Below are 13,820 nucleotides of genomic sequence, written 5' to 3' on the forward strand. Positions count from 1 at the left end.
AAAGAATATTTAAGCACACATAAGTAAGCTGAAGCATTCATTGCAGGCCATGTTATGGTGAACAGAAACAGCTTTAAATTCATCAGCGAAATGAGAACAATTCGAGGTATAGTTTGTATTATAAGAAATGTGACATAGAATAAAAAGATATGTGGAAATATAGTCAATGTATACATGGGCATCTGTAGGAATTTTTCAAAGGGTGGGCAAATATCCAGTTTTCATATGAATAATTCAAAGAGTTTGAAAATGTGACATACCGCAAATACTAAATTTGACAAAAATACACAAAACTCATTGCATCTCAAAAGATCGGTAGTAAATCTACTTTGTACTTATAAGGTAGATTATTCTGGCATCAAAATGATATGCATATTTCAGTGGTACATGCAAGTACATCTTTCATGTTGTTGATATGAATATGACTGCTGAAATTAAATCCTCATATGATTAAATCAAGAATCTGAATGAGTTATAGAATAAAGCTAGAAAATACTCATTATGTTAGGTTGAAACAATAAAAAAAGTTTAGAAATAGAAAATATGTCAGAATGACAGAGAAAGTACTACATTAATTCTTCTCAATATGGGAAAAAATAAATGAATAAATTTATTCTACAATAGTTAGTTTTCTCATAATACTTCACATCTTATCATGTTAATGTATTTATGATTTATGCCATTTCTTTCACACTATATAATGTTTATTGTGAGTGGCATAACTGAAGTTCAGCAAAATATATTTTCCAAGATACATTTTTTTATTTAGGCTAGGTAAAATACAGCCCAGTGTCAGTGTACATCACAATGAATGTGGGGAAACCTCCCAAAACCGTCCTCATGGCAGAATCAACTTGTAACAGCCTGGGACTAAACCAAGGCAATGCTCATGTCTCCCATGTGTCACATGATTGTGCAGCTCTACTAACTGGAAAGCAGAATTTGTAGTTCTGTGACTGTATGTGGTGCTGTATTACACCCATAGACACTGAGAACACCCCAGTCCTGGAGAGGAAATTTTATAGAGCCTGAAACTGCACACTTTTTCTGTCTCATCTAGCACAAAAACAGTACTTTATTTTTTGATTATGATATACAGTATTTGAGATTAAGTATGGCTGTCTACACCTATAGTATACCACGGCTATGTTCTTATTAGTGTACCACAATAGCTAATTCATGCAAAACTGAATGAAGAATCAGCAAGCCCTCATTGTTATCCCTGTTCACCAATAAAAAGTTAACTACTGCTGGGATTCCATTGTGGAGCAAGGTCGGGATGTCTTTTTGAGAATTGGTTAGTGATGAGTGGCATTGCTTCTGTGTTTATGATATCTTGGGAACTGTGCTGAACCCATGTGCCATAGTCTAATTATCTCATATCTGTGGCTTAGAAAGGTGAGAACAGAGAAGTGGCAGAAAAGATTGAAGGCACTGTTTTGGCACTGTTCTGCAGAGGCGTGCATCCGGCTTGACTGCAGAACAGTGACAAAACCTCAGCTGTAACAAGGAAATCAGCATGGGCAAGTGTCCCCTTTTGTTCCATTCTCCTTGTGGATGCTAATGAATGTATGAATACCTGAATCACAGAAGAAAATGAACAAACAAGTGTAAATATTACAGTGCCACTGTGTGCTGCTAACATTCATTCTCCACAAATGGTACACAAGAGTGTTATCACAAATATATGAGAGCTAAGTGAAGTCAACTGTGCTAAACAAAGTAGCACATGTACTTTTGCAATATATGAAAAAAGTTCTCGTTAGCAATAAACTTATTTTGCAGGGTTTATTAATCCATGCCCATGTTTCTTAATATTTAGTCCTGCTGCTATCCTTCTGACAGTGCATGAAGTAACTAAATATGTCACACAGTGTTACCATAAAATTTAGATTTATGATCTTTGGCCTTTCAAATTTATAGAGGGAATGTGATTTAAACTTTCATCAGGAATCTCAGCAAATAAGCTTGCAATCTGGGTTATTGACTGTCTCTGGGAATCAATAAGACTACATTACTGTATGCTGTAGCAGTGAATGCAAACTTCCCTTTCAATTCGCAACTTTCCCATTGACACTTTTGGAAGCTGTGTGACAGATTTGTCTCATACAGCCTGACATGGGAGCATATGGACATCAAAGTTAACTTTTTTTTAGAGTTGTTGACCATGACTGGCTGTGACAAGAACATTTTAGGCAAGATTAGTACTGGTGATGTTTTGTTTAAAATCATGAAACAAAGTTTCAGATTTCCAGACAGGTAGGGTCAAAAGACCTGTGCTTCCAAAAATCAAGGGTAAAGAACCTGTTTTTTTGTTTTCACAAAGACTATGTGTTTTCAAGTGGAACAGTAAATAAATAATTCTGTCAGGAAATGTTTGGATGAGCCGGCCAAAGTGGCCGTGCGGTTAAAGGCGCTGCAGTCTGGAACCGCAAGACCGCTACGGTCGCAGGTTCGAATCCTGCCTCGGGCATGGATGTTTGTGATGTCCTTAGGTTAGTTAGGTTTAACTAGTTCTAAGTTCTAGGGGACTAATGACCTCAGCAGTTGAGTCCCATAGTGCTCAGAGCCATTTTTTGTTTGGATGCTTGCTAATTTTAATCCTAAAGTTGACCTAGTCTCTTCACCTCCAGTGATATTTTCCTAATGCCTTGACTCATTAGGCAGCAATGAATCCTACTATTCCCTTTGTGAAATGCAAGTTCTAATGTTTCATTCCATTCACTATATTTCTCAAAACTGAAAATACTCATGATTGTGCCATTTCTCAATTACTTAGCATTGAAGTTAGCCAGTCAGGCTGCCAAATGCACAAATTCAAGCAGCCTGGTAGAGACTGTGTCACCAAACTTGTTCTTTGTTTGGTGTCCTGAAACTGAACTAAGTAGCTTTTGCTCACTTCCTAAAAAGGTACATTTTAACTGGTAATCAGCATTTCAAGAAGTGGCAACTTACAGATCCACTGATGTTTGTGCATTACCATATTTTAGCACATGCAGCTGCTTGAATTCATGTGTACACTGATCTGACTTGCTAATTTCAATGGTAAATAATTCAGATATGGTATGACATATTTAATTTTTTTTCTTTACAGTTATTTCTCAGTACAGCATACACTACAACACCCTTACATGCTTTTCAGACTGATTGTGACCATCCTCTATATATGCTCTAAGCTCCATGATTTCATTTATGTGGTCACTGTGCAATATATGTTTGCATATTAAAACATAAAATTAAATGTTCATATTTTGTTAGCCTATGAATGAAGTAGCTGTTTTGGTTATGGATGAGATTTAACCAATCATCAGTTTGCTCCTTGTATATACCTCAACTGATAATCCATGACCATTCAGGGTCTGAAGAAATATGTTTTCTATAGTAGTTAGTATTTGAGGTGTATTTTTCCATGGGGTTTGCACTAGTGATTATTATGCTGCATACTTCAGTGTCTATGATGCAGTCAAGGAGATGAATTGCATTGCAATACAAAATATCTCATTTCACGTAAATGATAACTGTTCATTTGAAAGTAATGAGGAGAGAAACTAGTGACAAATATGAGCATTGAGACAATTGCTGAAATGTGCTTGGATTGATTGAGTGGAAGAGCTCTGCTCACAAAACGCAAATGACCAGTTTGAAGTCCTGAGGCATCGTACAATTTTATCTGTTACATTACTTCTGCTTTTCTTCATTCTATATTGCTGTTAATACTTTATCACTATAAAATAATGAAACATGTTAAACTCTCTAGATAGTATATGTTTATTTAAGCAGTTTTCAGTAAGTTACACCTCGGATAAGACTATTTGTTGTTTGATATTCCCTATAGCATTGTTGCACTGGCTGTTAGTTGCACCTTGGTTAGAGATCAGACAACAGGGAGTGAGCTATGATTGTTGACATTTAAATGTCCTGCCAATAGTGACTGACAGTGAAATACTTATATTCATTACACTACCCGAAAACTGCATTTGAAATAGCGCATGGCAATGGCAGACAGTCTGTGTATGGTATTATGACCTCTCATTGCAGAAAATGAGTCCCAAGGTGTGAAATGTCAGTTAAAATGTAATTTCAAACTATAACTCACATTTAATTCCCATTGTACAAGAGCCAATGGAAAGAAAATGAAATGCACAACCGTGCTTCAACATTGTAGTTATCTCATGACTGTAAGCCTACAAGACAAAAAATTAGTCACTCCCAGGCAACATCGTGCTGATACCATGTAATGCTGCCTCTAGCCTTGATAATGGCCTCAGTCAGGTGAGAAAAAGAATCCACCAATTTCTTCAGGTATGCCAAATCAAGCTGAAACAACTCATCTGCCTTCTACCTATTTTTAATCTATACATATATAAATTCAAGCCCCACACATACATAAATTGAATTCCCCTATTGCATTCTGTCTGTATGTTAGGGCTATTCTCAGCAACTACTGTAGGGATTTTGATATGATTTTCGGTAATAAATAGAATGATCCATGAGGAAGGTTTGTGTATATACAGGTAAATTGTAAATATTTCAAACAAATTGGCTGCACCACAATGAATTAAAGTCCCCTACTACTATGAAATTGATGCCACAGCCGTATAATGGTGAATGCCATAACTCTTTGGAATTGCTCACAGAGGCATAAGGCTGTCTGACTGCAGCGCCAGGTCACCATACCAATTTTGCATGGCAGCGGGTGCTTCAACGGAGTTGCATGGCAGAGTGCACTTTGTACCAGTGTTGTGTGGTAAAGGGTCCCTCGTAACGATGTTGCAGGCAGACAGATGGTAATAATATATTACTGGCATGTTATATAATATTTTAATATATTTACCTATGATTATATATATCATCAATGCACATATAAGGCTTGGTTTTGAATGTGCCTTAGCACCATGAATGATGAATGCATCAGATGATGCTCAGTATGGTGCCGTGTAATGCTTATTTAAATCGTTACTACATGTTTAGTACCAAAAGTACACTAATAATGTAATTTGTAAAGCTGTAATTGTTTTATGTCTTTTGCCTTATTTCATTTTTAGACAGTATGTGGCCAACATACAGTAATGAACAGCATATTTTAGGTTTTAACACTGACTCCCTGTATGCAAGGTAGTAATGCTTGGTATTATAATCTGCTACAAAAATATGGGGCTGTGTACAAGAGGGTGTGCTATGATATCACCTCCTGGCTTTGTATGTTCTGTTTGGATGCTATGTTATTTTGTAAAAAGAAAAAGAAAAATTGTTAACATTTCATGTAATGTAAAATGGATATTTTTGTTTGATTGCTACATTTTTTTGTGAAACAAAATTATCAACATTTGATATTTATTTACTTTTAAAAATCTTTTCATTTAATGACAATAGTTGCTGCAGCACCATAGAAAACTAATAGGCATCAATATGCCATGCTCATATGTATGAGGGCAACACCTACAAAGATGTCTTGTTGACTACTGTAGATAGTATTTTTCAGTCTGGTTGTGTCAGTCAGCTGCAACAGACACACAGGCTAATCAATGAGGGTACTTATTGCTCACTGTATGCTTTGCTTTACAGAAGCCTTTTGTCACCATATTGTATGAATAATTATGGCTAAGGGCAAGGTATGTCTATAAGCATTGAGTACCTGTAACGTGGACATACATATTGTTTGTAACATATGAATAAAAGTGGCTAATAGCAAGGTATGTTTATAAGCATATGAGTACCTATAATGTTGACATACATACTGTTTGTATGCAATACTGTTAGATATGTACTTTGTGATTTTTAGTTGTATGGTTTGAGAATGTGTGTGTCAGTCAGAAACCAGTAACCAATACAGCTGAATTTTATATCAATGGGCCGGCCGGTATGGCCGTGCAGTTCTAGGCGCTTCAGTCTGGAACCGCGTGACTGCTACGGTCGCAGGTTCGAATCCTGCCTCGGGCATGGATGTGTTACATCTTCTTAGGTTAGTTAGGTTTAAGTAGTTCTAAGTTCTAGGGGACTGATGACCACAGATGTTAAGTCCCATAGTGCTCAGAGCCATTTGAACCATTTTTTTTATATCAATGCAAATAAGATGGATGAAACAAAAAATTTTCCAATTTCCTCATTTTTCGTACAACTATATTGCAGAGCCCACTTTATACTCCCAGTCATTAAAATTGTCTTATTCTACATTTTATTGGCATTCTGGCCACAACAGCTGGAGATAGTAGTCATATGTGTGTGAGGTGTGCTTGCTTTTGTGAATTTGTGTGCATTTTTCTTTTGTGAAGAAGCCTTTGGCCAAAAGCTTGTACGTAACAGTGTCTTCGTCATACCTGTCTGCAACTCTATGCACCGTCATTATGGTGAGAGTAGCAATCTATCTTTTTCATAATATTGTTGATATTTCAATCTGAACTTTTCATGGTTTCACTCTACACTGTATTTATGCTTTTCTTATAAGGCCATGTGGAAAATATATAGCAACAGTATTTATAGAATCCATGATTTGCTTTATGGTCAATCTACATTTCAGACTCCAGGGCTTATAAGCAGTGATGCATACCTTGTTTTCCTCATTTTCTGCTCGAGGCAGTTCTCGCAGTGTTGCATAGTCACCATCATCTTCTGACTCTTGCTCCAAACCATTCTGTGGGCCCTTCTTGCCTTTGTTCCCACTTTTGGGAGACTTTGCTAAGAGACACTTTCCTTTCCTGTAATAGATGTACCTCCAAAGTAACATCAAACTAATTTGCAAAATGTTTCTAGTAAATTATTTTGGAGCCACACTTACTTTGATGTTGAAAGTGAATCATCAAATGTGACTTTGTGTTTCGTATTTGTGCTTAATTTGCGATTCAACCATGTTAATCTGTCAGAATCTGGAGAAGTCTTTGGTGAAGGTGGTTTTGGCCGCAACCAGTACACTTGTTCCTCATTTATATCATCAATACCTGCAAAAATGTGCACAGTAAGAAAATAGAAGTACAGCAATTTATGGAGGAGGATATGAAACTATGAAGATAATAAATCAACAACAATCATAATAAACTTAAGGAACATGCAAATATGTATATCTTTTCCAGTTCTTTCATTGTAACTTAGTATATGATTAATCCTAGCAATACCAATGCATTATCAAGGGGGAGTGGGAAACGGGATAGTTTATTAAAAAAAAATACATTTTAAAGAGGTACTGATGTGTAAGTAGGGTCCAGAACCTGAAAATATCTGTTAGTACTCCCTCAGCAATATCAACACACTTTCAAGTGGGGAGGGAGGGGGATACTTTGTGACCACCACAAAGAAATTTAAACAAAAAAATGCGAATATTGTTCATTGCTCTTGACATTTACACTTAACATGCTTTTTAGAGAGCTATTGATGTGAGGCCATGAAGCTGGAAATGTTGAATATGACTTTCACTGGGGAAAGTGACATCTACTACTGAAACTTAAATTTTTGTGTTAAGTTTTAACTGAAAAGTTTAAAACTTATGTGGAATCTAGTAGAAAAATTCATTGAAAAGAAAAACATTTTTTGAATAGTTTAAAGTATAAAGTAACTGACTAGATTGCAATATTTTAGAATATTGGACACTAGGTACCCTTCTACCCCTTTGTACCACAAGGGTTAAAATTTCCACACATAATGGTACTGAACACACAAGATATCTTATGGAACTATCAAGCTAATAAAAACATTGGTTGGTGGATAGACACATAAATAAGAACTACATCATAGTGGCTCTTCTTATGAACTTTAGTTCTTTTTCAGAGTGTATACATAGCTTCTCTGCCTAGGATTGGAAACCTTACTAGGCCAAGGTGTGATATTAGGTGAAGTGATGGGAAGAGAGGGGTGGGGTGAAGGGAAGGAAGAAACAAAGGGTATAAGAAGAAGAGACAGGAAGAAAAGAGGTTAGAAATACAGCATCATTGAATCTTCACCACGGTATAGGAAGATTTAGCAGTACGTTAAACGCAGTGATGTAGAGCAGGTTGTTGGGTGGAGAGAGGCACGTAAATAGGAAAGAGAGACCACTAAGAGAAGAATATGATTGTTGTTTCAGAAACCTAGAAAGGGAATGAAAGTTATAACATACTGGTGTAAGGTGAGGACTGGCATAAATTAAGCATAATGAAAAGATACCTTGGAAGAACAGTTATGCAGCAAATATTAAAGTTGAATGTGGTGTGCTAAGTTGCATGTTTCACTGTTCGACGGCCAACCTTACCCTTGGCCTCAATTTACAGTGGTCATTCATGTGGATGGACAACTGGTTAATGATCATTACCATATAAAAAGCCTTTCAAAGGTTACAGTGGATTTTATATGTGATTGGATAGTATATTCCATTGACAAGACAAATTGCTACAAAAATCATTCTGTGTGGATATCAGTGTCACTTGTCACAAGTAACATTGTGGTTCCTGCCATACTTCTCTTTCATTTTAATAGCCTCTTTGCAATTTCTTACTCCCTCCATTAATTTGGCCTTAATTACAATGCCTGAGATATATGCCAGGTTTTAGAGACATGTACATTATTTAATATTTCTGAGCCAATGATAATGTCATGACATGTGTGATATAATTATACATTTTATGCTCCTGATAATGGTTTCAACTGTGAGTCATGAAGATACTCACACTCATAGGCAGCAGCTGGGAAAATCATTGTTATGGGTGTCACGCAAACAGAACATGCACCATACATGAAGGTACAAACCACTGTAGATCTCCACTAATTTTTCATTTAAATGATTGCCGGACTCATAAAAATAGAACCTCAATAGGCATGCACCATAAGATATTTTCAGCTCAGTGTGGGGGGATCTGTAGCATATTTTCCCCTAATGATACATCATCATTATCTGCACAAAAAGTACAAAATGCATAATTTTTAAAAACGTTTGCAGGCTACTGACTTGAAAGTGGACTTACTTTGTGCAGCCTTTGGCTTTCGCTCAGCGGCAACACGGTGCACAACACTCATGATGGCACGCTTTGGTGAGCTCTCCGTAATAGCATAGGTGCGGCCATTGCCTATTACAAGTAGTGGTGCACCAGGGCCCGCATCACGGGATGACAGCTTTACATCAGCCACAAGTCTCACAGACCGAGGCGAACGCACCTCGGCACGAGCCACACTGACCCGGAGATGAAAAGCCCAGCGTCGCTTAATGGTGAGTAGGAGCCACAGCAGCACCCAGAGTAGAAGGTGTGAAATGCCACCTACTACACATGCGAGTACTGCACCATCTAGGCTACCACGATATACAGCTGTGTAATCATGCAGGAGTGGCGCATTGCAGACAGCAATGGCAAGCAGAGCACACAATGCTGCACAGTGTGTGAAGTACCCCCAGCCTCGTGCTGCAGGTCGCCGTCCCAGCACAGCCCGGCGTTCTTGCTCCGCATGCACAAATGAGAGGAACCTGCCAAAAGAAAAAAAATGTTGTAAATTATAATTGACAGTACAGGCACAAAACTAGATTACTTACATGGTGACAAGTGTGACTGACAAAATGGGATTTGAACATGTTGCAGGGAATATCTTTACAATACATCATTGGCTTAGTAGTTGGAGGAACAGACATTTTAATAAATGTAATATATGTTAGTAGTATACGATAATGGCTGTAAGCAAACTTGTCAACATTGTATGTTAACAAGGAACAGTTGCCTGACACATATCACATAGCACATAGAAATGATGGCAAGAGATCATTAACTTCTTGTCCAGCATGTGGAACATCATGGTGACAATGCTTCAATTGTTGTAATAGTTTGAAGGAAATGTCCACTGGAGTTGCACTTTTCTTTTTATTTAAAACCACGACCTGTCTGCAAGAATGTTGTCTAGTGGTGTATGTCAAGCATCCTGATATGGCTCATAATGTTCTTTGCCCTCCCAGGACACATGACATAGACCACTAGGCAATGGTTTGGGGGGGCCAAAACTGGTCATAATTTAAATAAAAGAAACATATAACTGGTGTGGACATTTTCTTCAAAACAAGAGATGATGTCTAAATATAATATGTGGAAGATACTATCGCATGGCTGTATTCCCAATATCTCACTCTATTAGAGGAATGTGAAAAATTCCTCCTGTGGTGCTGCTGAAACAACAAGCAGAACATTTTCTTATTGTGATTAAAAAAACATGAAAAAATGTAGTGTACCACATCATTCAGTTACACACTTTACTGATCACATCAACATTGGCATCCACAAGTGATGGCTGGGTGGGGGGTGTCTCACTCCCCTGGAATCTGAAGTAAAGAGTTTTTATTCAGATATTGAGTTGATAAACATCAGCTCTCTTGGGTATAATAAGTTTTTGTTGTCATCTATAAAAATTTAGTTCTTATGGTGTGACATATCTCAAAATTCACCAAGTTATTTATATAAAAAAATAGCAATTTCAGAGTCTTGCAAACCCCCACCCAGCCCCATCCACCAGTCCCCACTTGGAAAAATTTCTGTGGAACCCATGCACATCAGCAAAACCTAGACCTCACAACAGGGAATCTGTAGTAGAAAGACAAATTTGATCATGTGCCAGACATCTCCATCATCAGTTTTTCCTCTGCTTTTCTGTGTTGCAGAAACTGCATATCTATTTTTACATTGTGTTTAATGAAATGTTTAGGCACGCTTAAGATAACTGGGCAGTGGCAATGTAAATCTCTGTCTGTGCTTGCATTGTTTGGTAACTTGTCTCCTTTACTCACAAATCAATTAAATTGCGCCAGAAATTTCCCATGTGAAAGAAAAAACACATGGTGCAGAAAAAGAATTTCACCTTTTGTTTAATAACACCTATATGTTACAAGTCATGGATGCTGTTCAGCTAAATGGAAAATGGAGGCCATTTCTTGTGTAGAAAATGAGTACAGAAAGCCATCTCACCTGCCATAACCGTAGAGATAGAGGACAAGACTGGATGCTAGAACCAGCACACTGGAGAGTACATAGAGCGCCAATGTGACCAATGGATTGAGCAAGAATGGTGACTCATTACTGCCAAGAATGGGAAGGGCTTCTGCAGCACCGACTACCTGCACCTGTAAGCAAGAAGAAGTCACAATCCAAGTTGTCCCAAAACTGCTCATGTCACATGTAAAGGATAAAGTCTAGAAACCTCTAAAGCCATAGCTGTACAATTTACAGAAAGATGTTCTTCCACAATCCAGATACCTTCGAAGTTATCATAAATACGTGTGTATTTTCAATCCTTGTTTCATTCAAAATTTCTGCACTTAATACTGAACAATCAGTTCCCTGCAATATGCCAAATGTCTGTATTGTTGCTTGGGGGAATTGTCTTTATGCTCTTAATTTCTTATCAGCCCTGAAAAAAAAATTGCATTTACAGTTAGTGTCTCTTTCATATTGTATGTACAGTGTGTGATGGTGTAATCTGATGAATTTGTATCCACTGATATTTTGTCACAAATGTCAGTGAAATGTTGAGACTATTATTGAATGTTAGCACTACTCATACCATTTCAGCGCCGTAGCTATCATGTGTTATAAGAATTGCACTTCTGTCACCGAAGTTTGTTTTAAAGACTTCCATTATCGTTATGCAGCTTTTATTTTATCCCTCTTTTAATTTAAACTGAAATGTTTCATGTCCCAGTAGGAATATAATATTGCTGTGGATCAGTAACTTAAAAAATCTCCTTCGGAAACAAAATCAAAAGAATGAAAATGCGGTGCAAGAATGAATAAGAACATTGCCACTGAAAGTTTGTCAATACACAGTCTCATTGGTATTCTACAGCTAGGCATGCTACTGCATCAGGCATTAACGATCAATGTGTAAGAAGAATTTTTCTTTATTACTTTAAACTTTGTCCATAAATAGGAATGAAGTATAAATGTGTAAGCAACTGGCCAAGCAGCACGTGAGTTAATCCTCAATAATAATTATCAAGATGATTTTATGCTTTCAAGTGACAAGACACATTTTTCTCTGTCTAGGTATTCCAATGAACAGACTTGTCTGTACTGGTCAGCTGTGAACCTATGAGAAGGTCACCAGTGACCAGTTCTCAGAGATACATCATATGACAAAATTTCAACATGTGGCATGTTGAAGAAGAAGGACGGAAGATTAAGAGTTTACTGTCCCATGACAACGAAGTCATTAGAGACAGAGGACAAGCTCAGATTAGGGAAAGAAATTGGACATGTTGTTTCAGATAAACAATCTCAGAACTCGCCTTAAGTGATTTTGGTAAATCACAGAAGACCTAAATCTGGACGGCCACCCGGAGATTTGAAGCATCATCCTAGAGAATGCAAGTCAAGTCTGCTAACCATTACATCATCTCGTTCCTTTAGGTGTACTGGCCCTAGGCAACTCACAAGGCAACAATAATGTTTTGTTGGTAGGTAACAATGTAGTACAACTTCCTGCTATCGAAACAATAAGTTTGGTTCAAATGAAATTTGGCTACAATAAAGTGGAGCAATAATTCCCATGCAAGTCTCCAGAAAATTTTTCCAGGATGTTTGATTTCATGACATGGTAATATTCTATTTTCAGAATGTTCACCTGAAATAACCATGATTTCAACCTTTGAGATTATTTCAAAGATATAGTGTTCAATGACATTCAGTTACAGAACTGAAGAATGTCATTTAGCAGGAAATTGCAGCAACTCCACCAGTGATGACAGAGTAAACAATTGGGAAGCTCCCAAATGAAGTTTTATGAGTGCATGAGGAAAAAAAAACATGATTAAATTGGATGACAATCTTTAAGTAAACTATAACATATTTTATAATTTCAATATTGTAAGAAAAACTGAGAAATTGAATTTTAATTTCACTCATTAAACTATATATATACTATTTAAAAAATAAACTAATCTTATTATGCCTCCAAAAACATTAGATTATTCTATTGGAGATACTGTACAAATAAAAGGTATTTGTCTTTTGAATGATGAGTCCATGTGCTATGAGCAACAATGTATTTCTCCTTACAGTACAGGTGCTCTACCATTACATATCATTTATGTGTGTATGGTTATCAGCTTTATGGCCTTGCAGAGTGGATGATTGTATGGAATGGTTGTGAAGTATATTTTGTGTTAATATTTAAATAAATGTATGAGGAAATGAAAGGAAAGAAGAGAGTGAGATTTGACATTGAATCTCCTCTGCTTTTGGGGTGCAAAGAGTTGCTGAACTTAAATTTGTCATCCAATTGTGGGTCACAATATATTGTGACTGTGGTGTCTCCATAGAACAGTGCAGACAAGATCTGAGATTTAGCTGAGGGCACTTGGATACTGTACAGTGATCAGGAAATGATCATCACCATCTCTCCTTATCTAGTCACTTGAATACCCCAAGAGGTTAGAATTCACTTGATTAATTCTTGATCAAGATTCATCTGTTACAACAGTTTAACATCACTGACCATGAGATGAATGTCAAATGTTATAAATATGTATGTCAGAATCTGAAGCTTTCGTAGTCAGGAGCATCTGCCTTCCTAATGAAATTACTCAAGTAGCTATTAACTACTAGCATATATGTATTCAGCATGCAATGCCATTTTATAATGATTGGTGCTTGCTTCATCAGAATACTGTGAACTTTGCAGGACAGAATTAAACATGAAATTGGAGAACCTTGTAGTCAACTAATTAGATTTTCTGACTGATGTATCAGCTTTCAGATCATCCAATCAGAGGTGCCGGTACTGGTGACTGAATATGTGTGAGGCGTGCTTGCATGTGTGAAAGTGCATGTGTTTTCTTTGCTGAGGAACACTTGGGCCAATAGTTACATGGGTAACAGTCTTTATGT

The 13,820-nt window shown here is 37.0% G+C and overlaps 1 protein-coding gene across 1 annotated transcript in view; it reads right to left on the reverse strand.

Moving 5' to 3' along the window:
• The window catches only part of LOC126260394 (protein tincar), a 43,110-nt gene that overhangs the window by 15,694 nt on the left and 13,596 nt on the right, over positions 1 to 13,820 (reverse strand). Inside the window, exons 3-6 of the mRNA XM_049957722.1 lie at positions 10,902 to 11,056; positions 8,928 to 9,421; positions 6,776 to 6,935; positions 6,548 to 6,695 (exon numbers count right to left, since the gene is read on the reverse strand). Coding sequence (XP_049813679.1) covers positions 6,548 to 6,695; positions 6,776 to 6,935; positions 8,928 to 9,421; positions 10,902 to 11,056 — 957 coding nt within the window. The remainder of the gene's footprint in view (positions 1 to 6,547; positions 6,696 to 6,775; positions 6,936 to 8,927; positions 9,422 to 10,901; positions 11,057 to 13,820) is intronic.

This window comes from Schistocerca nitens, chromosome 5 (assembly GCF_023898315.1).
Source record: "Schistocerca nitens isolate TAMUIC-IGC-003100 chromosome 5, iqSchNite1.1, whole genome shotgun sequence".
In the NCBI taxonomy this organism is placed as follows: domain Eukaryota; kingdom Metazoa; phylum Arthropoda; class Insecta; order Orthoptera; family Acrididae; genus Schistocerca; species Schistocerca nitens.